Source organism: Balaenoptera borealis (genome assembly GCF_965194805.1).
Source record: "Balaenoptera borealis genome assembly, chromosome: 6".
Classification (NCBI taxonomy): Eukaryota; Metazoa; Chordata; class Mammalia; order Artiodactyla; family Balaenopteridae; genus Balaenoptera; species Balaenoptera borealis.
Genome location: NC_138863.1, coordinates 66,405,348 through 66,427,659, shown reverse-complemented (window position 1 = coordinate 66,427,659; position 22,312 = coordinate 66,405,348). Strand labels below are relative to the sequence as shown.

At 36.7% G+C, this 22,312-nt stretch overlaps 1 protein-coding gene across 12 annotated transcripts in view; it reads right to left on the bottom strand.

The window, feature by feature from the left end:
- TTC21B (tetratricopeptide repeat domain 21B) overlaps positions 1 to 22,312 on the bottom strand; it is a 98,645-nt gene that overhangs the window by 16,423 nt on the left and 59,910 nt on the right. For 9 of the 12 annotated variants that reach the window (XR_014245540.1, XR_014245541.1, XR_014245543.1 and 6 more), the window contains 5 exons: positions 12,987 to 13,137; positions 12,623 to 12,784; positions 10,333 to 10,528; positions 6,179 to 6,403; positions 2,354 to 2,474 (listed from right to left, as the gene is read on the bottom strand). Coding sequence is in view for 4 of the 12 variants with exons in the window: in XM_082395231.1 (XP_082251357.1) it covers positions 2,354 to 2,474; positions 6,179 to 6,403; positions 10,333 to 10,528; positions 12,623 to 12,784; positions 12,987 to 13,137 (855 nt within the window). In the remaining 8 variants the exon portion in view is untranslated. Of the gene's footprint in view, positions 1 to 652; positions 2,074 to 2,353; positions 2,475 to 6,178; positions 6,404 to 9,245; positions 9,448 to 10,332; positions 10,529 to 12,622; positions 12,785 to 12,986; positions 13,138 to 22,312 lie in introns of those variants that run through there. The other 3 variants (XR_014245546.1, XR_014245542.1, XM_082395229.1) reach the window with 3 other exon arrangements.

Sequence of the window (22,312 nt, the reverse complement as noted above, 5' to 3'; positions counted from 1 at the left end):
TAGTTAAGAATTGCTAATGATGTGTTTGCAAACATGTGAAGTAAACTGAATTTAATGTTGAATACTTTCAAGCATTCACCTAATAAAGCCACTGTTAAGCATTGAAAAAAAAAGGAACATTTAAAAGGACATTTAAAAAGGAAAACAACTTAAGATGTCATGCCAAACATGGAAACTAGAGCCAAAAAAACCTAGACTTAACTTTTGGTTTCTGGCTTCCTGACTAGCTTTGAGACCTTAGACAAGTCACCTGAGCTGTCAATTTCAAGTTTCCTCATCCAAAAATGGAAGGATAACTCTGCTCTCTCTTAGTGTAAGTTTAAAGATCAAATGAAATACTTGTTGTGAAATGCTTTTAAAAATTTGAGTATCACGCAAATATTAGTGTTTTTTTTTCCTGTGTAAACACTAAATTAGAAGCACAAAGTTTTCATATTGAAAGAAACTTGATAGATTATTTCCTTCAAAAAACTTCAGAGAGGAAATGAAGAGCTAGAAATGGCAAAGAACACGTGTACCGCAGCTGCCTGACACCTGTCAGGCTTCTAAGAATTCAACTCTTTGTAATCAGGAAAAAAAACGGGGGAGAGAGAGAGAGAGAGTGCGCTCGTGAACACGAACAATGTGAACAGCCCAGTGACTGTCACGTAACCTGGGAATGACTGTGAAGGGAGAAACATGACTGTGTTCTCCTCTCAGTGGATCTCAGCTCCTGGTGCCTTTCACAGTTACAGTACTCACGCCTGAATCCTATGAAAAGAACACAACCATGATTTTAAGGATTTCCTGACAAGTGAAAAAGTGAAATAAATGCATCATTAACTTGGCCAGGCAGGCTGGGGATACTGGATGCAATGATAATCTTAAGGAAGAAACTGTGAGAATTAATTGAGAGCCTCAGAGAAATGCCTAAGGAGAAGTCAAAGGAACTGAAAAAATCACCTATAAAAACACAAAGATAACACAGTGAAGGAGCTACTGACTTGAAATCTCTTTATTTGCTGGTCTTCCAAGGAACAGAGTATTTAAATAACTGAGCTTCTAACTGTATTCCTTCTGGGGAATAAAGCACCAAAATTAAATATATTTTAAGGATTTTAAGGAATGTTCATTTTACAAGCTGATTTTATTCTGTAAGACACACAATACCTGAGAAGGAAGCGTTAGTTCCTGTGCTCTATACAAGTCTAGTAAAATAACAGACCTCAGAAAAATACAAGGTAGGGGAAGTCCTGAACTGACAGCAGTAAGTCTAAAGATGACCAATCTGACTGCAGATTAAATCTGAGTCATTATTGTGCCACGGCTGCTAAAAAGACAGATGCCATCTTAGGTTGAACTATCAACTACTAAATGCCTAATTTAAAAAAATAGCTTCATTATACATACAATTCGTTCTTAAATCATACTTAAGAACTTGTTCATTTCTGGTACAACAGGTCAAGAGGGACATGGACAAATAAAATTTTAATATCTCACCCAGTATTCCAAAGCAAAGTTTGGGAAATACTATTTGAGAGCTTCCAGGAGACAGCAAGGAGGGTGAAAGACTTGCAAGCAAGAATGGACAAGCACCTGAGGATGGTCTGGAGAGAAACTGAGGAGAGACATGACAGAGTTTGCAATTAGAGGGTCATTATGTATAAGGGCGGAAGGACTCTGTGGGTTGCTCCAGAGAACAGACAGGGCAGTGTCAATGAAGCCTATTTCAGCGCAACACAAAGAAAGAGAGGCCTGGGGAGGAGCTCCCTCACACTGTGGGAGACAGGAGTCACTAAGTATATTCCAGATGCTGCCCAGCTGTTAGGGATACTGGAGACTAGCCTTCCTCAAACCAATGGGCTACCACTGGAACCAGATGACGTTTCTAGATGCTCAAGAGAAAAAAAAAAGTTCCGTAGTCAAATTACTGTGGGAAACATGATGTCCCCTCTGTGATATCCATCACAGTATATATTAGGGTTTAGAGGCTTTAAGAAGTTCTGCAGTAAAGAAACCAGTAGGACTTGATTTGATGCAATGTCTTCCCACTTCCTTCACAACGGAACACCTTCCCCCCACAGCATCAGCATTCTGGAATCAGAGGGTGAAGGGAAAGAAAGGGCAGAATTAGACCGGATGTCCTTTAAGGCGACTGAGGTGGAGTTTGAATCTCAGGAAACTACACCTAATAACTTAGTGGCTAATAATCTATTATAAATATAAAATTTATTTTTCAGAAGGTCCGACAAAGGATCTTGGCTCTTAATGTGTATTTTGTCCTTAAAGAGAAAAAACAAATGCATTTAAATGAAGATTTACATATAAAACCCACGTTTCCTGTGAAAACCTAGTGTCTAAATTTTAAACTCACCTACTGCTGGATTTGTCTGATTGCCATGTTTCCATGCCATCTCATAGTTTAAGGCAGCGTCTGTATATGCTTGCTCTTTTTCCATAATGTATCCCATATATTCATAGGCTTTGCAGCAAGACTGAAGAAAAATGCAAGATGTATCAACAGATTACATTTGATATCACTAAGATTTTATGGAGTGCTTATGACTATAGAGGTCAACCATATTAACTCATTTAAATGGCACATAAAACAGTGGTTTTCAACCTTGGCTATGCAATCCAATCATATATGGGACTTAAAAAAAGATTCTGATGCCAAGCCCCTATCCCAAACCTACAGAATCAGGATGTTTGGGTGAGAGGGAAGGAGATGTTTTATACATATACATGTACACTTTTTATTACAAATAATTCGAACACATACAGAAATAACAGTATGATGGACCCCCTGAACCCGTATCTTCAACAATGAACTCCTGACTGATACTGTTTCACTACTCCATACACTTGTCCTTCTGTATTATCAGAAAAAAAACCCTCATATACACCATTTCACCCATAAATATTTTAGTATGCCTCTTTAAAAATAAGGACTTTCTTTCAACATAACCACAAATTATCACACCTAAAATGTAACAACTCCCTGATATCACCAAATATCCAGTCACTGTTCAAATTTCAAATAGTCTTAACATACTTTTTTGTTTGCATGTTAGGATGAGGATTCAAATAAGGGCCACACACTGTGACTGGTTGAAATGTCCCTAAACTTCCTTTTGACCTAGAAGTCTCCTCTCTGTGTCTCTGTCTCTTTCCTTGCAATTAAATGTAGAAGAAACAAGAATGTTCATCCTAGAGTTTCTCACAGCCCAGATTTAGGTGAATGCATCCTTATAGTAGTTATATAATGTATTCCTATGTCATTGGTATTTCCTGGAAATTGTATTCGATCTAGAGGTTTGTATCTGATTTTAACTTGCGGAGAAAGAGGTGAAACTACTTACTTCATAGATCAGTGCTCAACCGAGTCACACTGCTCCTTATGAAAAAGCAAAAATGCACAATGCTGTATACATGTTTTTAGGTATTTTTTAATTGCTATTTTTTCCCAGAGTGTTAATTTTAAAAAATCGAAAAATAGAAAAGTAGGTATATTAAAATTCACTGCATTATTTTAAATTTGAATATTTTTTCTATTTATTATAATTTTACTTTCCTTACTTTAATGCAAGAAGATAGATCACTAATATTTTCATGAAAACTATTAACCATTAAAAAATACACACAAACATGGATCAGGGCACACGTTTTCCCTTTTTGCTTCAGGCTTCAATATAGCTCAGCACAGCACTGTAAGATCCTACCTGTCTTACCTTTTGATACTTTGATTTTTAAAAAAATATTGCATTAAATGTCATTCATCCTGATCACTACATTGGACTGAGTGTTTATGTTCCCCCAAATTCATATGTTGAAATCCTACCATCCAATGTGATGGTATTAGGAGGTGAGGCTTTGGGGAGGTAACAGGTCATTTGGGTGGAGCCCTCCTGAATGTGATTAGTGACCTTATAAAAGGGACCCCAGAGAGCTCCCTTGCCCTCTTTTTCTACCATGTGAGGACACAGTGAGAACTCATTAGTCTGCAACCAGGAAGAGGGTTATCACTACAACCCAACCATGCTGGCACCCTAATCTTAGACTTCCAGCGTCTAGAACTGTGAGAAATATTGATAAATTTCTGGTGTTTATAAGCCACCCAGTCTATGGTACTTTGTTATAGCAGCATCACTTAACTAAGATAATCACTGAGATTTTTTTTTTAATATTTATTTATTTATTTATCTATTTATTTATTTGGCTGTGCAGGGTCTTAGTTGCAGCACGTGGGATCTTCGTTGCGGCATGTGGGATCTTTTTAGTTGTGGCATGCGGGATCCTTTTTTTTTTTAGTTGCAGCATGCGAACTCTTAGTAGCGGCATGTGGGATCTAGTTCCCTAACCAGGGATCGAACCTGGGCCCTCTGCACTGGGAGCACGGAGCCTTAGCCATTGGACCACCAGGGAAGTCCCGATAATTACTGAGATTTTAAGTGCTCCTTTAAATTTCAGACCTGGAGTGAGTGTTTCACCTGTGTCACCCCACTCTGACCCTCTCATAGATGGTGTGTTCTTCCATCACGTGGCACGTAATGTCTTGTGATGTTATACCCATTCATTAATTCATCATGGTTGGAAAACAGTGACATTCTATCATTCTTTCTTCATTTATTAGCTGGAAAACACATCTGTAATGAGAAACAACTCCTTTTCCACTATTTTGTTTCCCAGCAGTATTGTTCATACAGAAAAGGCAGGATAGATGCTTAATTCTTTCCCTTCATTTGCCAGCTTTAGAAATAAGTCAGTTTACTAGCATATTTCAGTGGTGACCAATTAGGGTTTTTTTTCTTTTTTAGATCTTTGTAAACTCATGGACTTAGACATATTTGGTGTGTTCCAACGCAATGCAGTTATTACTGATATCTAAAGTGTCTCAACTTTGGCGAGTGGGAGTGTCCTCAAGTTGGCTCTTGAGTCCCTGACATGACTCCAATTATCACTGATAGCTTCCTTGCCATCTGGTATGACAAGATGGTCTAGTGTCATCTTGCACATTTCCTGCCCCAGATCTGGATGATCTCCATTTTTTAATTATATAATTCAAAGTTTCTAAGCTCTGGTTCCTGAATTTCAGGCTTCCAATATTGTCATGCCTAAGCAGTAGGGCTCACACCTCTAAAGCAGCCGTCATGTTCAACCATGCAATGTACTGCTGTCTGCATTCTGGCAAATTGAAATTCTATCTGCATTGAAACTTTAATTCCCATGAAATCTTGCTTAATCCTAGATTAGGCATGTAAGGGTTAGTTATTTGGCAGTTTAGATTTTTCAGAGCCTATTAATAAGTATTCTTTTTTTTAAGGCCAATGTAACTTAAATTACATGTATAATTACATAAATTGATAAATGGCTTGATATTTTAGGTTTTTAAAGTCCCCAAGAAAATAACTTAATAGTATTAGATGATCATGACTCCTCTTTGAAAAACAAATGATCCATTTTGTAATCTAACTGGCTCAAAGGGAATAAAACATAGATTTGCTGTGATTAAGATTTTGAAGTAACTGATAAGACTCTATAAAGATAAATATCCTCAAGTTTCTAAGTTGAGCACCATTATTTCTCAATAAATAGTAACAAATTCTTAACTTAAAACATGTTATAAAAAGACACCCTTTTCTGGGCAATTAAATACCAAAATGCACTGTTAGTAAAGAGCCTTAAATTCTAAGGACTTGAAGATTTTCAGTTTTATACCTAATGATACGGACTTTTCATTAAACAAATCAAATTAAATGCTTAAAACACTTTTCCCTACAAATTATATTATGCAGAGTGGATTCTAATAATGTGAAAACAACATGCAGCTGCAGTCAGTTCATCAGGAGTATTTAACAGGAGGGACAGACGTCCGCAATTAATGCTCTTCTGCAACTTTCATTAGTTCTGGGATGAGATGGATAATCACAGGCAAACGCTTGACATTACAAAACACTTTCTGAAAGTAGGGCAAACCACAGCTGAAACTTGAAACTGCAATCTCTCTTTCTTTATTTTCAAGGGCAAATGGCTTCTTTTTTATTACTAATGTTTACTTCCTGTTCGTGGTAAAAACAAACATTTAATTCTCTGAAAACACACAGAAATCCCTAGAAATGGACCAACACTCTATAAAAACCTATATAGAAAGCTTATACAACAAAGGCTACCAATTATTTTTCACTCCTCAGTCACCTACCCTATTATGACGCAGGCACCTTTTTAACAGCTCTTCTGCCATGTCGTACTTTGCTGATTGAATATAAATATCAGCAAGCAGCAGCCAACTCCTCTCAAAGTCCTCAGCATCAATAGGATTCCAGTTCATCTTTGCAATCCGTTTCAGCTGGTTTCGGGCTCGTGGAGTTTGTTTCAAGATCATATAAGCTGTTGCCATTCCCAAAAGTGCTGGAATATGATCCTTCTATAAGGAAACAAGAGTTGACACCCCCAGATACACAAACATAAATGTGCCATGTTTAAAAGAAAAACACATGGACAGTAGCAAGTGCTACATAATATAAGGACTGGCCTGTGGCTTCTATTGCTGGCTTCACTTAAATACTGTGATATGGTCATTATGTAACACATCCAGTAACCTCAGGCTACCAGGAGGAACCATCTGGTCCAGGTAGTTCAGTAAGAATGCAGGTGCCGTAACCACACAATTCCAGACAATTAGGAAAACCTGTTCTTTAATGAGACTGACTGGTTGTTTTGGTTTTGTACAGAAACAGAAAAAATAAAATTCTATCTCATTGTAGTCCTAATTGAACATTTATGTTTCAGAGTCAGCATTCTGGCTCCTTAGTTCTTTCACCTATAAAACAGGAATAACAACGATTTACCTGCAAATGATATTCCTTATCTATACTGACTTCTATTGCTCTTTTCCTCCTCCCTTTTCATTTGATTCAAAAGCCTCTTCTCCCAATAAAGTTTGGTCAATGAAATGTTATAAATAAGGCATGCAATTAATTAATCATTTGGAAACTATATGAAATAAACTCATGCCTTAAAATATGCTTTTAGATTTGGAGTCTGCAGCTCCTTGATAGTAACTATAAAAGACGATATTCTTTTAGACAGAGTTCAGAGTCAGAAAATGTCACTCGGCGAAACCAACAAGCTATTAAGAATTGGTATAAAATGGAGACCATTAGCGATCTATCCAGAAAACTAACATACCTAAGCAGTTATGTGTATGTGTCTGATAAAGATAAAGTGCTTCTCAAATTTCAGCAGAGGGACCGTGATGCTTTTATAAGGAGAAAGACTTCCATTTAAAATATAAATAAAAGATGAGAAACTGTGATGTAGAAATTATAATATCATGACTATAATAAAGGTGCACTGTAAGATAGCAAGTTTCAGTAACTAATAAAGAACAAAAGGAGAGTAGAGTGGTTAAAAAGTGCAATGTCCAACACTGATCATGGTTGGAAGTCAGAAATAACCCTGGAATAGAGAAGGGCAATTCACTAGTTTGATGAACACGGTTTGTAGGAATATAAAACTTCCTTGGGTCTAATTTTATGTCTATCAATAAACTCCCAATATGTAATTTGTTCTCCTGATTAAGGAATGGCAGAAAGTTTTTTATTTGAATGTCAAATACAACCAATTTGGTAGTAGATTTTGAAGACGTGTGGGATATTATTAATTATTGAACGGTATCCCCCATCCCAGGAGGGCTAGAGAGGGAAGAAAATACAGACCTACTACGCATTTGTCAGCCAGATCCTAGGACAGCCCAAGAAGAGAAGGGTCCTGGAAAAATATCCAGACCTATTCACATACTAAAAATATCCCACACTATACATTTAAAAATAAACTCTCTGATTTAAAAATCACACACCTTGAGTTTGATTAGAATGAATCAATTCCTCACAGCTTGAAATCACTCCTGAGTGAACCGAAGAATGGTTTCTAAAACTGCAGACTTGCATTCTAACCCCTACACTAGGCCCATGATGCCTTTTCTGGTGCGGACATCCTAAGATGTTCAGCCAGCTTTTCTCTCTCTGTCACTCTGAACTGCAATAAGTTCACATCACAAAGGACAATATAGCTCTATTATAAACAGTGTACCTTTATGGTTCAAGGTGAGGGGAAGAAAGGAAGTGGAAACATTTTAGCTTGGGTTTAATGCTTCTTCCACTGGTTCCTCCCATGTCTTCCTGTCATTTTTCAATCAATCTGAAGGCCGCATAGTGCTGTGAATGAATCTACCCTATGCTCTGATGCCTCCCTGCCTTTGTTCACATTTTTCCCTTAACTTAGAATGCACTTCCTCCAGCTCTGCCTGTGAAAATGCAATTTATCCTGGTTCTTCTTAAATCATACCTTCTTCCATGGAAAGGGTCTCTCAGATCTCCTTATACTATCTCCTACAGCAGTGGTCCCCAACCTTTTTGGCACCAGGGACCAGTTTCGTGGAAGTCAATTTTTCCATGGGCGGGGGGCGGTGGCGGGGGGAGATGGTTCAGACAGTAACGCGAGCCATGAACGCGGCGGATGAAGCTTCGCTCGCTCGCCCGCTGCTCACCTCCTGCTGGCTGGTCCGGTTCCTAACAGGCCTCCTAACAGGCCTCCTAACAGGCTGGGGACGGTCCGCGGCCTGGGGGTTGGGAGCCCCTGTCCTACAGCACTTTTATTTGCAACTTTAGGACAGAATGTAACAGATTTTGCTTTGCATTACACTCAGTATGCGTGTCTCATCTTCCCTAGACTACGAGAAACTTGAAGAAAGGGTCTATATGTGGTTTATCTTTGTGATTCCGACTATGCTCAGCACCCACTGGTCACTTAATGAATATTCATTGTATTTAATATATGCAGCCTATGAGTTAAAAGGGAAAAATGCAAGATAAAAATTCACTTACTAAGCTTCAATTCATACATCAGTCTTTGGACAGTATGGCCAGTAAACAGATTTGAGGACCGTATATTACTAATCACATATGTAAGAATGTTTAAAAAAAAATGTAGTCTCAGCAAAACAAAGAACTGGCACAGTCTCTCTAGGAAACAGCTGTGATGTCACTTACTGCCTTTAGTGTTCTCTCTCAAACCTCACAGTTTAAACTCTCCTTACATGATAGAATGTTACTTCACAACATTAGGGAGCTCTGACACCTTACTTGCAACGGTGCTTTATCATGTTTCACAGATTTTCCTAGACTTGCAGGACAGCCCTATTTCTGGTGCTGTCAGCTGCTGTCATCCATCTGCTGCTGCACAGTCAATTCTGCTGTCATCCATCTGCTGCTGCACAGTCAATTCAACGGAGCACCCTGAGCACTACTTCAATGTCAGCAGAAGGGCTCCGCTTGAGGATGGAGCTGGGCGGCTGCTGCCTTGCTGTTTCGTCCCCAGGGCGGCTTACAGTGGCGGTCAAGTGCCACCATGGATACTTGCGCCCAAACACCAACAGGAGTTGCAGGTTTTCCAAAGCCCTCCAGGGTCCTGGGAGGCAGGGGGGAGGGGTCACTGTAGGAGGTTTTGGTCATTTACTGCTGCTGCTGTGACCTCGGAACCACAAGAAAACACAGCAAAATTCTGTACATCCTGTGAGAGGCCCCACATGATGAGTCTCCCACGGCTTACAGCACCAGTGAGTAGAAGAACATGAAATCCCAAGTGCATGCTTAGAACTAGCTACTACCAACTGTTGATGGGGTGGGTACCTAGAATTCCTTCCTTAATAACAAGTAATTGGAGAAATACAGCACTGTGTGAGCGAAGGAAAAATAAAAGGCCCAGAGGGTGAGAAGGGCAGTGGATCTGAATGGGCTGAAAAGAGGAGAAAGCCTTTGATCTAATAATAATAAAATAATTTATCATTAATTAATATTTAATATTTATTATTATTATCGCAGGGGGTGATTTCAGTGTCACTAAAGAACAACATCATTATCCGCATGACTGAATTATAAGTTGTCAGTACTGATCTCACTTAGCTCTACAGCTGGAAAAATTTCAAGTTCACGTAAGTGAAAAGGTGAGATATCAAGGCAGCCAGGTGTTTGTTTTCACTTAGTAAGTTAACCTAGGCTACACTTACAACACAGAGGATAAAGCCATTCCCTTGAGAATTAATTTATGCCCTCTTGCAGAATTTCCTTTCCCTAGAACTCACTGTTCTAATAGAGATAAACGTAACACATCAACATGTAAAAACGCCTCCTCTGAAAACAAAGGTACATGATGTAAAATCATACCAAACTATGTATCTAATTTTTAATAGTAAATAATGAAGTCAATCTTCAGAAAACAAATAACTAATTAAAGTACATATTTCAACACCACCAAGGAAAGCTAACATGAAGTTGGAAAAGAAAATCTACTAACCTCCGACGTTGCTATTTCAGTGAAGGTATTCAATGCCTGCTCGACATTAGATTTCTGTTTGGTAGCCATTAGGCAACAGTTTTCCATTATGCGAAGCTGTACGTGACCCTGAACAGTCTGAGGTTTTAGTTCCTTAAGGAGCTTTTCTGCTGTTCTCACTGCTAACTGCACAGACTCTTGCTTCTCAGTTGAATTACTGTATACAATAAAAAATAAATCTATGTCTATCACTCATGAAGTAAAATTCATTGAGATGAGGGTACATTGGTTTCTATTTTTCTCACCAGATTAAAAGTAATCCTATTGAAGAATGTCACTCATTCTCCTCTAATACAAAGTAAAGCACAGTTACAGTTTTAAAAACAAAACTAACATAGCTTCAATAAAACACCATTAAACGTTTATTCACTTTAGACTGAAAACAAAAATTGGATACTATCAACCTGTGGTAAGTGTGTTCATTTTAGCTAATATAAAACTAGAATTCAGGGTAAGTAGAATCATACAATTATCAAATAGCATACCTACTCAGAAAACAAAAGAAACAAGGGAGACTATAAAATACTGTAAATCAACCATATACTTCAATTCAAAAATAATTAATTAAAAAAAAAAGGAGGGAGCAGAAAGTAACTAACTTTGTTAAAGCACTTGCTATGTGCCAAGCACTGTGTTATTTCATTCAATGTATATTGAATCCATTTTATATATGAGAAAACCAAGGCTCCAACAGATAAAGTAATTTGCCAAAGGTCACATAACTAATAGATTTGAATCTAAGTTTGCCAGACATATAAAGTATACTTAATGCTCCTCACCCAGTTGCCTATTAGGCTCTCAGAAAAGAAATTCTTTATTTGTCAAAAGGTTATAAATTTTAAGTGCAATAACAATTTGAATGTCTAATAGCAATTTTCTTATACACATACCCACACCCAGATATAATACATAAATAAATCAATTAATGAAAGGAAATTAAATTCTTAAAGCCTAATCACTAAAGCTATTGATCTTCTTCTCAGGCTTTTACCTTCTCTAAAACATTTTACGCTGTTGGTAATCTTCTTTCAAGCTCCCCTCCTTTTGTTTCTTCTATAAGATTAGGTTTCCTTCTCTTTCCACCAGTCATTGCCCTTTCCTTACCTCCCTTCCTCCAATCTCCTTAAAAGTTAGCACACCTCAAATTTAGTTCTCAGACTTCCGTCACTACATTCTACTCGAAAAGAGGCCATTCATGGGGTTCCAACTACCCACTCTGAGCACCTATCCCCCAAATCTGTATCTCAAGCTGTGACCTCCCTTCTGAGTTCTATATTACAAATTTGGCATTTTCAACCTATTGCTGAAGATTTCCATGGGGACAGCCTATAGCTGCAAAACAGAATGTTACCTTAACCTTTCTAAAACAAACAAAAAATAAAAAAGCCTCTCCCCTGCTCTAAATCTTTCAATGGTCTCTGTAATCCAAGCCTTCAGGACTGCCACTGAAACCTCTCAGCAGTCGGGTTCTCATTTCCCCCACTCCTCTATGCAGCTCCCCCTGACTGCTCTGCACTATGATTTCTATGAATTCCTGCAACACTTAATATCAATTTAACTCACTTCTGTTTTGTTGCAGACTGAACGGCTTCAGACACTGTCTTGCCGACCAGGTAAATTGCATGCATGCTCCTGGGGGCAGAAATGACCTCTCCTACTCCCCTTACACCCTTATACACTCCCCACCCTGCCTTCCCTGACCCTGAGGAGAGGGCAAGCAACAAGTGCAGGCTGACAGAAGTATAACCACTTACCCGCAGTGCACCACAGTGGCCAACAGCTGGAGCTCTGAGGCCAGGGTTGACTCAGTCTAAATCTTGCCTCCACCATTTTCTAACTCCATCACGTTAGGTTAACTTGGAGCTTTTTCACACATTGTTAAAGGGAATAAATAAGGCAATGCATATAAAGTATACAGCCAAGATCTGGCAGAGAGCCATCTGTTAAGAAGTTACTATTATTATTATTATTATGCAGACAATTTTTGCCGAGGTAATCACACACTATGATTCATTCTATTTTCCACAGAGCAATTAGGGGAGTGTCTTCAATAGCAGGTCTGTTCTGATTTAGAAAACTTTCTAAAAGTATATCATGCTTGTTTCAGAGAACAGTTATTCCAGCTATGATTTATTCACTAAACTGCCATTAGTGCTATCCTGGAATTTAGTTCTCTTTTATAAGATATCCTTGCTTATTATCCCTAACAAGTGTTTCTGGAAAAAAGCGTAACTTGCCAAATACTACTCACCCCAGGTCTCCATCCAGATTTTCAAATACTTCACCTCCAACAGTTTCATTGTCTGGATTCAAACAGATTTCTATCATATTATAAAGGGCATTTTGGCCCCAGTCACTGTCTTTCCGAGCCTTATTAAAATGTCGAAGGGCATCATTTGGTTCTCCTGTATACCTTGTTAGATGTTTTAAAAAAATTACTTATTGCAGTCACTAACTACAAACTTTAAGTCGTTTATAATTTATTTTTAATTTATTTGGTAAATAAAACTATTATATTTTAAAATACAGAATTTTTAAAATTCAAAGTATATTGTACTTTAGTCATAATGAGGAAAACAACCTAATATGTAGAATTTATTTGCCAATAAATTTACCAAAGATATAATCCTTTACAGTACTGAAATCCTGGCTCCAGCTTTGCTCTGGAGTTACGTTTCTCAGCCATTAAGAAAAATCTCGGAACATCCTCAAGTTTTCCACATCTTCTTAGGAGATCAATTAAACGAGATAATGTCATATAATTATCTAGAAACAAAGAACATTTCAGTTATGGACATTTTATAGCTTTTGTTTTGATGGTTAAAATCTTACTTCATTAAAGTATACTTTGCTTCAAATGAAGTGCAATTTAAATATAAATTTAAATTTAGTGCCTTAGGGGTTATAAGTCCCTAAAGAGACTGTACAGACACTGGATGATTTATCAAATGATAAGGGATGGGTTGGTCTGGTCACAGTGAGAGAATGTTCAATATAGGCAAATCTATAAAAATGTACATTTGTTGTGCCTTACTTTTCACTCGTCATTCTGGGGACCAAAACCTTCTAGAAACAGCCTCTGTATAATCTAAACTCTTAAATGTAAAATTCAGGAGGATCAATTTGATTGCACAGGAGAAGTCTACCTCTGAGACCTGCTTTCCTACTTACTGCAGCTAGGAAGCGGGTGAGAACAGTACACCTTGATGATAATGTTTAGGGTGGCAATAACTTTACTCCAGACTTGCCTTAAGGTGTACATGTACCTAACACACTCGATACCAGCTTACCATATTATAATCTTAACATACTAGTCCCAGTATTTTAATCCTATTTTATCTTCTTCTAAGGAAAAAGAACTAGTTATTTAGTCCCAGGTATAATTTCCTGGCAGGTTTCTAGAATGGCTTCTTCTAATTCTATTGAGTTCTTTCTCATCACTAAGATACTAAATATTGAGAATCATGTTAATACATTTTAAGATAGTGAAAATAATGTATGGACACTTTAGAAAATTTGGAAAAGTACAGAAAGTATAAAGGAGAAAAAAAATCACTCATATTCCCACCAACTAGAGATTACCACATTTTGGTACTTTTCCTGTCATACATTTATGAGTAAAAATCAATCTATAAATATTTAAATGTAAACAGTGAAATATGTTGCTTACATATATACAAAGTTGGAGTCACACTTGGGGTTCTGATTTTCATTCAACATTATATAGTAAACATTTCCCAATTGTCATTAAATGGACTTCAAAAACACTTTAGTGACTGCACAATATTCTATTATATTGATGGCTCGCATTTTATTTCTCTATAGTTGTGTTTTTTATGTATTAATATTTGGGCTCACAAGTTTCAATTAGCACAGGACTCATAATAGGGAATTTATAAAAATCCTTATTTATATAAGCTATTCGATTCACTTTGATAGGGTGAATTCCTAGAATTAAAACACACATAGAAACAAAAACTTTTAAAAGAAATTTATCCTGATTCTATCTTCCAAGAAAAGAGAAGATACCGTATAATCCAGCACTTCCACTTCTGGGTATATATCCCCAAGAACTGAAAGCAGGCACCTAATCAAATATTTGTATACCAGTGTTCACAGCAGCATTATTCACAGTAGCCAAAGGTGGAAACAACCCAAATGTCCACCAATGGATGCATGGATAAACAAAACATGATATATACATATAATGGCATATTATTCAACTTGAAAAGGAAATTCTGACATGCTACAACATGGATAACCCTTGAAGACATTATATTAAGTGAAATAAGCCAGACAAAAAAGGACAATACTGTATGATTCCACTTGTATAAGGTATCTAGAGGAATCAAAGTCATAGAGGCAGAAAGTAGCTGGTGGTTGCCAGGGCCTACAGGGAATGGTGAGTTAGTGTACAGAATTTCAGTTTGGAATGATGAAAAAGTTCTTGAGATGGATCACGGTGATGGTTACACAAAAATGTGAATGTACTTAATGCCACTGAACGATACACTTAAGAATGGCTAACATGGCAAATTTTACATATGTTTTAGCAAAATATCATTAAAAAAGGAACCTCTGTAGGCTTTGTATCTACTCTTTTAACATGATGTCAAAATAATCCAGGTTGACAATATCATCATTTGCCTTTAAAAAAATTTTTATTGACGTATAGTTGATTTACAATGTTGTGTGAATTTCTGCTGTACAGAAAAGTGATTCAGTTACACATATATATACTTTTTAAAATATTCTTTTCCATTGTGGTTAATCACAGGATACTAAATATAGTTCTTTCTGCTATACAGTAGGACATTGCTATTTATTCATTCCACATATAATAGCTTACCTCTGCTGACCCCAACCTCCCACTCCATCCCTCCTCCAGCCCCCTCTGCCATGGCAACCACAAATCTGTTCTCTATGTCCTTGAGTCTGTTTTGTAGATAGGTTCGTTTGAGTCGTATTTTAGATTCCACACATAAGTGATATTATATGGTATTTGTCTTTCTCTTTCTGACTTACTTCGCTTAGTATGATAATCTCTAGTTGCATCCCTGTTGCTGCAAATGGCATTATTTCATTCTTTTTTATGGCTGAGGAGTATTCCATTGTATGTATGTACCATATCTTCTTTATCCATTCCTCTATCAATGGACATTTAAATTGTTCCATGTCTTGGCTACTGTGAACAGTGCTGCTATGAACACAGGGGTGCATGTTGCTTTTTGGATTACAGTTTTGTCTGGATATATGCCCAGGAGTGGGATTACTGGATCATAAATGTAATTCTATTTTTAGTTTTCCCAGGAAGCTCCACAGTTTTCCGTAGTGTCTGTACCAACTTACATTCCCACCATCAGTGGAGGAGGGTTCCCTTTTCTCCACATCATCTTCAGCATTTGTTATTTATAGATTTTTTAATGATGGACATTCTGACCAGTGTGAGGTGGTACTTCATTGTAGTTTTGATTTGCATTTCTCTAATAATTAGCGATGTTGAACATCTTTTCATGTGCCTATTGGCCATTTGTATTTATTCTTTGGAGAAATGTCTATTTAGGTCTTCTATCCATTTTTCAATTGGGTTGTTTTTTATTGTTGAGTTGTATGAGCTGTTTGTATATTTTGGAAATTAAGCCCTTGTTAGTTGTATAGTTTGCAAATATTTTCCCCCTTTCTGTGGGCTGTCCTCTTATTCTGTTTATGGTTTCCTTTCCTGTGCAGAAGCTTTACTCTTTCAAAGAACCAGCTCTTAGTTTTACTGATATTTTCTATTTCTTTAATCTCTCTCTTATTTCCTTTATGATCTCTATTATTTCCTTCCTTCTGCTGACTTCAGGTTTTGTTTGTTCTTCTTTTCCTAATTCTTTTAAGTGGTAGATTAGGCTGTTTAAGATTTTTCTTATTTTTTGAGGAAGGCCTATATTGCTATAACCTTCCCTCTAAGAAATGCTTTTGCCGTACCCCATAGATTTTGTATGGTTGCGTTTTCATTGTCATTTGTCTCCAGATATTTTTAAATTTCCTCTTTGATTTGTTTACCCACTGGTTTTTTAGCAGCAATGTTGTTTAGTCTCCATGAAATCGTTTTTTTCTCATTTCTTTTTCTGTGGTTGATTTCTAGTTTTATGCCATTCTTGTCAGAAAAGATGCTTGAGATAATTTCTATACTCTTAAATTTGTTGAGGCCTGTCTTGTGCCCTAGTATGTGGTCAATCCTAGAGAATGTTCCATGTGCACTTGAAAAGAATGTGTATTCTGTTTTTTTGGATGTAATGTCCTGAACATATCAATTAAGTCTAACTGTTTGACTATATCATTTAGGATCTCTGTAGCCTTAGTGATTTTCTGTCCAGAAGACCTGTCCATTGATGTGAGTGGGGTGTAAATGCCTCCTACTATTATTGTATTCTTGGCAATTTCCCCCTTTAGTATTTGTTTTATGTATTTGGGTGCTCCTATATTAAGTACATATATGTTGATGAGTATAAAATCCTCTTCTTGTATTGAGCCTTTTATCATTATAGTGTCCTTCTTTATCTATCTTTATGGTCTTTGTTCTAATGTCTATTTTGTCTGATATGATCAATGAAACTCCTGATTTCTTTTTATTTCCATTTGCATGAAATATCTTTTTCCATCTATTCACTTTCAATCTACGTGTGTCCTTTGCCCTAAAGTGGGCCTCTTGCAGGCAGCATATTGTAGGCTCTTGTTTTCTTTATCCAATCTGCCACTCTGTGTCTTTTGATTGGAGCATTTACTCCATTGACATTTAAGGTAATTACTGATAGATATGTATTTATTGCATTTTAACCTTGTTTTCCGGTTGATTTTATATTTCTGCTTGGTCCCTTTTTCTTTTTGTTTTTTCTTTTGTGGTTTGATTATTTTCTTTTGTATGATACTTATGTTCTCTTCTTTTTGGTTTCTGTGAATCTAGTGCATGTTTTTGACTTGTGGTTACCTTGTTTTTCAAGTATATTAACCCCATCCTATATCTACTTGCCTTAGACTGGTAGTCATATACGCTCAAACACATTCTAGGAAATGAAAAAAAAAAATCCACTTTTTCTTTCTCTCCTCACCCATCTTTTTACATCTTCATGTTCTTCCTTTTGCTGTTCATTGTGGTTATCATCACTTTCACAGAAATCTTCTGATTTTTTTTTTTAATCTGTGTACTGGCTTATTCAGGTGATTTGCTTTCCAATTGTGATTTTCTCTTTCCTATATAGTCCTACTTCTTTTCTTTTTAGAGAAGACTTTTCAATATTTCCTTAAGGATACATTTAGTATTGCTGTATTTTTAGTTTTTGCTTGTCTGAGAAATTTTTTTTTTTACATATCAATAAAGCTGTTCTTACATTATTTTTTTTTTTAATTTTTATTTTATATTGGAGTACAGTCAAGTGTACAGCAAAGTGATTCAGTTATACATACACATGTATCTTTTCCCATTTAGGTTATTAGAGAATATTGAGCAGAGTTCCCTGTGCTATACAGTAAGTAGGTCCTTCTCTATTTTAAATATAGTAGTGTGTATGTATCAATCCCAAACTCCCAATTTATCCCTCCCCCCAATGTCTCCCCTTTGGTAACCATAAGTTTGTCTTCTAAGTCTGTGAGTCTGTTCCTGTTTTGTAAATAAGTTCATTTGTATCATTTTTTTTGGATTTCGCATAGAGTGACATCATATGATATTTGCCTGTCTGACTTACTTCACTTGATATGATAATCTCCAGGTCCATCCATGTTGCTGCAAATGGCATTACTTTGTTCTTTGAATTGGCTGAGTAATATTCCATTGGATATATGTACTACATCTTCTTTATCCAATCATCTATTGATGGACGTTTAGGTTGCTTCCATGTCTTGGCTATTGTAAACAGCGCTGCAATGAACATTGGGAAAGCATGTATCTTTTTGAATTATGGTTTTCTCTGGATATATGCCCAGGAGTGGGACTGCCGGATCATATATATGGTAGCTCTATTTTTAGTTTTTTAAGGAACCTCCATACTATCCTCCATAGTGGCTATATCAATTTACATTGTCACCAACAGTGCAAGAGGGTTCCCTTTTCTCCACACCCTCTCCAGCATTTACTGTTTGTAGACTTTTTGATGATGGCCCTTCTGACTGGTGTAAAGTGATACCTCATTGTAGTTTTGATTTGCATTTCTCTAATAATTAGTGGTGTTGAGCATCTTTTCATGTGCCTCATGGCCATCTAAATGTCTTCTTTGGAGAAATGTCTATTTAGGTCTTCTGCCCAATTTTTGATTGGGTTGTTTGTTTTTTTGCTATTGAGCTGCATGAGGTGTTTGTAGATTTTGGAGATTAATCCCTTGTTAGTCACATCATTTGCAAATATTTTCTCTCATTCTGTGGGTTGTCTTTTTGTTTTGTTTATGGTTTTCTTTGCTGTGCAACAGCTTTTGAGTTTAATTAGGTCCCATTTACTTATTTTCATTACTCTAGGAGGTGGATGAAAAAGATATTGCTCCGATTTATGTCAAAGAGTGTTCTGCTTATGTTTTCCTCTAAGAGTTTTATAGCATCAGGCCTTACATTTAGGTCTTTAATACATTTTAAGTTTATTTTTCAAAAGGGTGTTACATGTACCAAAATGTTCATTGCAGCTCTATTTACAACAGCCAGGACAAGGAAGCAACCTAAGTGTCCACCAACAGATGAATGGATAAAGAAGATGTGGCACATATATACAATGGAATATTACTCAGCCATAAAAAGAAACGAAATTGAGTTATTTGTAATGAGGTGGATGGACCTAGAGTCTGTCATACAGAGTGAAGTAAGTCAGAAAGAGAAAAACAAACACCGTATGCTAACACATATATAGGGAATCTAAATAAAAAAAAAAAGGTCATGAAGAACCTAGGGGCAAGACGGGAATAAAAACACAGACCTACTAGAGAATGGACTTGAGGATATGGGGAGGGGGAAGGGTAAGCTGGGACAAAGTAAGAGAGTGGCATGGACATATATACACTACCAAACATAAAATAGCTAGCTAGTGGGAAGCAACCGCATAGCACTGGGAGATCAGCTCGGTGCTTTGTGACGACCTAGAGGGGTGGGATAGGGAGGGTGGGAGGGAGGGAGACACAAGAGGGAAGAGATATGGGGACATATGCATATGTATAACTGATTCACTTTGTCATAAAGCAGAAACTAACACACCACTGTAAAGCAATTATACTCCAATAAAAATGTTTTAAAAAAAAAGGGTGTTAAAGAATGTTCTAATTTCATTCTTTTACATTAACTGTCCAGTTTTCCCAGCACAATTTACTAAAGAGATGTCTTTTCACCATTGTATAGTCTTGCCTTCTTTGTCATAAGACTAATTGACCATAGGTGCATGGTTTTATTTCCGGGCTTTCTATCCTGATCCATTGATCTATATTTCTGTTTTTGTGCCAGTACCAAACTGTCTTGATGACTGTAGCTTTGTAGAATAGTCTGAAGTCAGGGAGCCTGATTCCTCCAGCTCCATTTTTCTTTCTGAAGATTGCTTTGGCTATTTGGGTCTTTTGTGTCTCCACACAAATTTAAAATTTTTTGTTCTAGGCTGTGAAAAATGCCATTGGTAATCTGCTAGGGATTGCAGTGAATCTGTCGATTGCCTTGGGGAGTATAGTCATTGTGACAATATTGATTCTTCCAATCCAAGAACATGTTATACCTTTCCATCTGTTTGTGTCATCATTGATTTCTTTCATCAGTGTCTTATAGTTTTCAGAATTACAGGTGTTTTGTCTTCTTAGGTAGGTTTCTTCCTGAGTATTTTATTCTTTTTGATGCGATGGTAAATGGGATTGTTTCTTCAATTTCTCTTTCTGATCTTTCGTTGTGAGTGTATAGGAATGCAAGAGGTTTCTGTGTATTAATTTTGTATCCTGCAACTTTACTGAATTCATTGATGGATTCCAGTAGTTTTCTGGTGGCACCTTTAGAATTTTCTATGTATAGTATCATGTCATCTGGAAACAATGACAGTTTTGCTTCTTTTCCAATTTGGATTCCTTTTATTTCTTTTTCTTCTCTGATTGCCACGGCTAGGACTTCCAAAACTATGTTGAATAAAAGTGGCAAGAGAGGACATCCTTATCTTGTTCCTGATCTTAGAGGAAATGCTTTCAGCTTTTCACCGTTGAGTATGATGTTAGCTGTAGGTCTGTCATATATGGCCTTTATTATGTTGAGATATGTTCCCTCTATTCCCACTTTCTGGAGAGTTTTTATCATAAATCGGTGTTGAATTTTGTCAAAACCTTTTTCTGCATTTACTGAGACGATGATATGGTTTTTATTCTTCTGTTTGTTGATGTGGTGTATCACATTGACTGATTTGCGGACATTGAAAAATCCTTGCATCCCTGCGATAAATCCCACTTGATCATGGTGTATGATCCTTTTAATGTATTGTTGGATTTGGTTTGCTAGTATTTTATTGAGTGTTTTTGCATCTGTGTTCATCAGTAATACTGGCCTGCAGGTTTCTTTTTTTTCTGGTATCTTTGTCTGGTTTTGGTATCAGGATGATGGTGGCCTCATAAAATGAGTTTGGGAGCGTTCTTTCCTCTGCAGCATTTTGGAATACTTTCAGAAGGATAGGTGTTAAGTCTTCTCTAAATGCTTGATAGAATTCACCTGTGAAGCCATCTGGTCCTGCACTTTTGTTTGTTGGAAGTTTTTTGATCACAGTTTCAATTTCAGTATTTATGATTGGTCTATTCATATTTGCAATTTCTTCCTGATTCAGTATTGGGAGAGTGTATCTTTCTAAGAGTTTGTCATTTCTTCCAGGTTGTCCATTTTGTTGGCATATAGTTGCTTGTAGTGTCTCTTATGATCCTTTGTACTTCTGTGGTGTCCATTGTAACTTCTCCTTTTTCATTTCTAATTTTATTGATTTGTGCCCTCTCCTTTTTTTTCTTAATGAGTCTGGCTAAAGGTTTAGCAATTTTGTTTATCTTTTCAGAGAACCATCTTTTAGTTTCACTGATCTTTTCTATTGTTTTCTTCAACTCTATTTCATTTATTTCTGCTCTGATCTTTATGATTTCTTTCCTTCTACTAACTTTAGGTTTTGTTTGCTCTTCTCTCTCTAGTTGCTTTAGGTGTAAGGTTAGGTTGTTGATTTGAGCTTTTTCTTGTTTCCTGAGGTAAGCTTGCATTGCTATAACTTCCCTCATAGAACTGCTCTTTCTGTGTCCCATAGGTTTTGGATCATTGTGCTTTTGTCGACATTTGTCTCTAGGTATTTCTTGATTTCCTCTTTGATTTCTTCAGTGATCCACTGCTTCTTTAGTAGCATATTGTTTAAGCGCCATGTGTTTTTGTTTTTTTACAGTTTTTTCTTGTAGTTGATTTCTAATCTCACAGCATTGTGGTTGAAAAGATGCTTGATCTGATTTCCATTTTCTTAAATTAACCATGGCTTGCTTTGAGGCCCAGCATGTGATCAGTCCTGGAGAATGTTCCATGTGCACTTGAGAAGAATGTGTATTCTGCTGCTTTTGGATGTAATGCTCTATAAATATCATTTAAGTTCACCTGGTCTAACGTGTCATTTAAGGCCTGTGTTTCCTTATTGATTTTTTTGTCTGGATGATCTGTCCATTGATGAAAGTTGGGTGTTAAAGTCCCCCACTATTATTGTGTTACTGTCGATTTCTCCTTTTATGGCTGTTACTATTTGCCTTATATATTGTGGTGCTTCTATGTTGGGTGCATATATACTTAAAATTGTTGCATCTTTTTCTTGGATTGATCCCTTGATCATTATGTAATGTCCTTCTCTGTCTCTTGTAACAGTCTTTATTTTAAAATCTACTTTGTCTGATATGAGTATTGCTACTCCAGCTTTCTTTAAATTTCCATTTGCATGGAATACCTTCTTCCATCA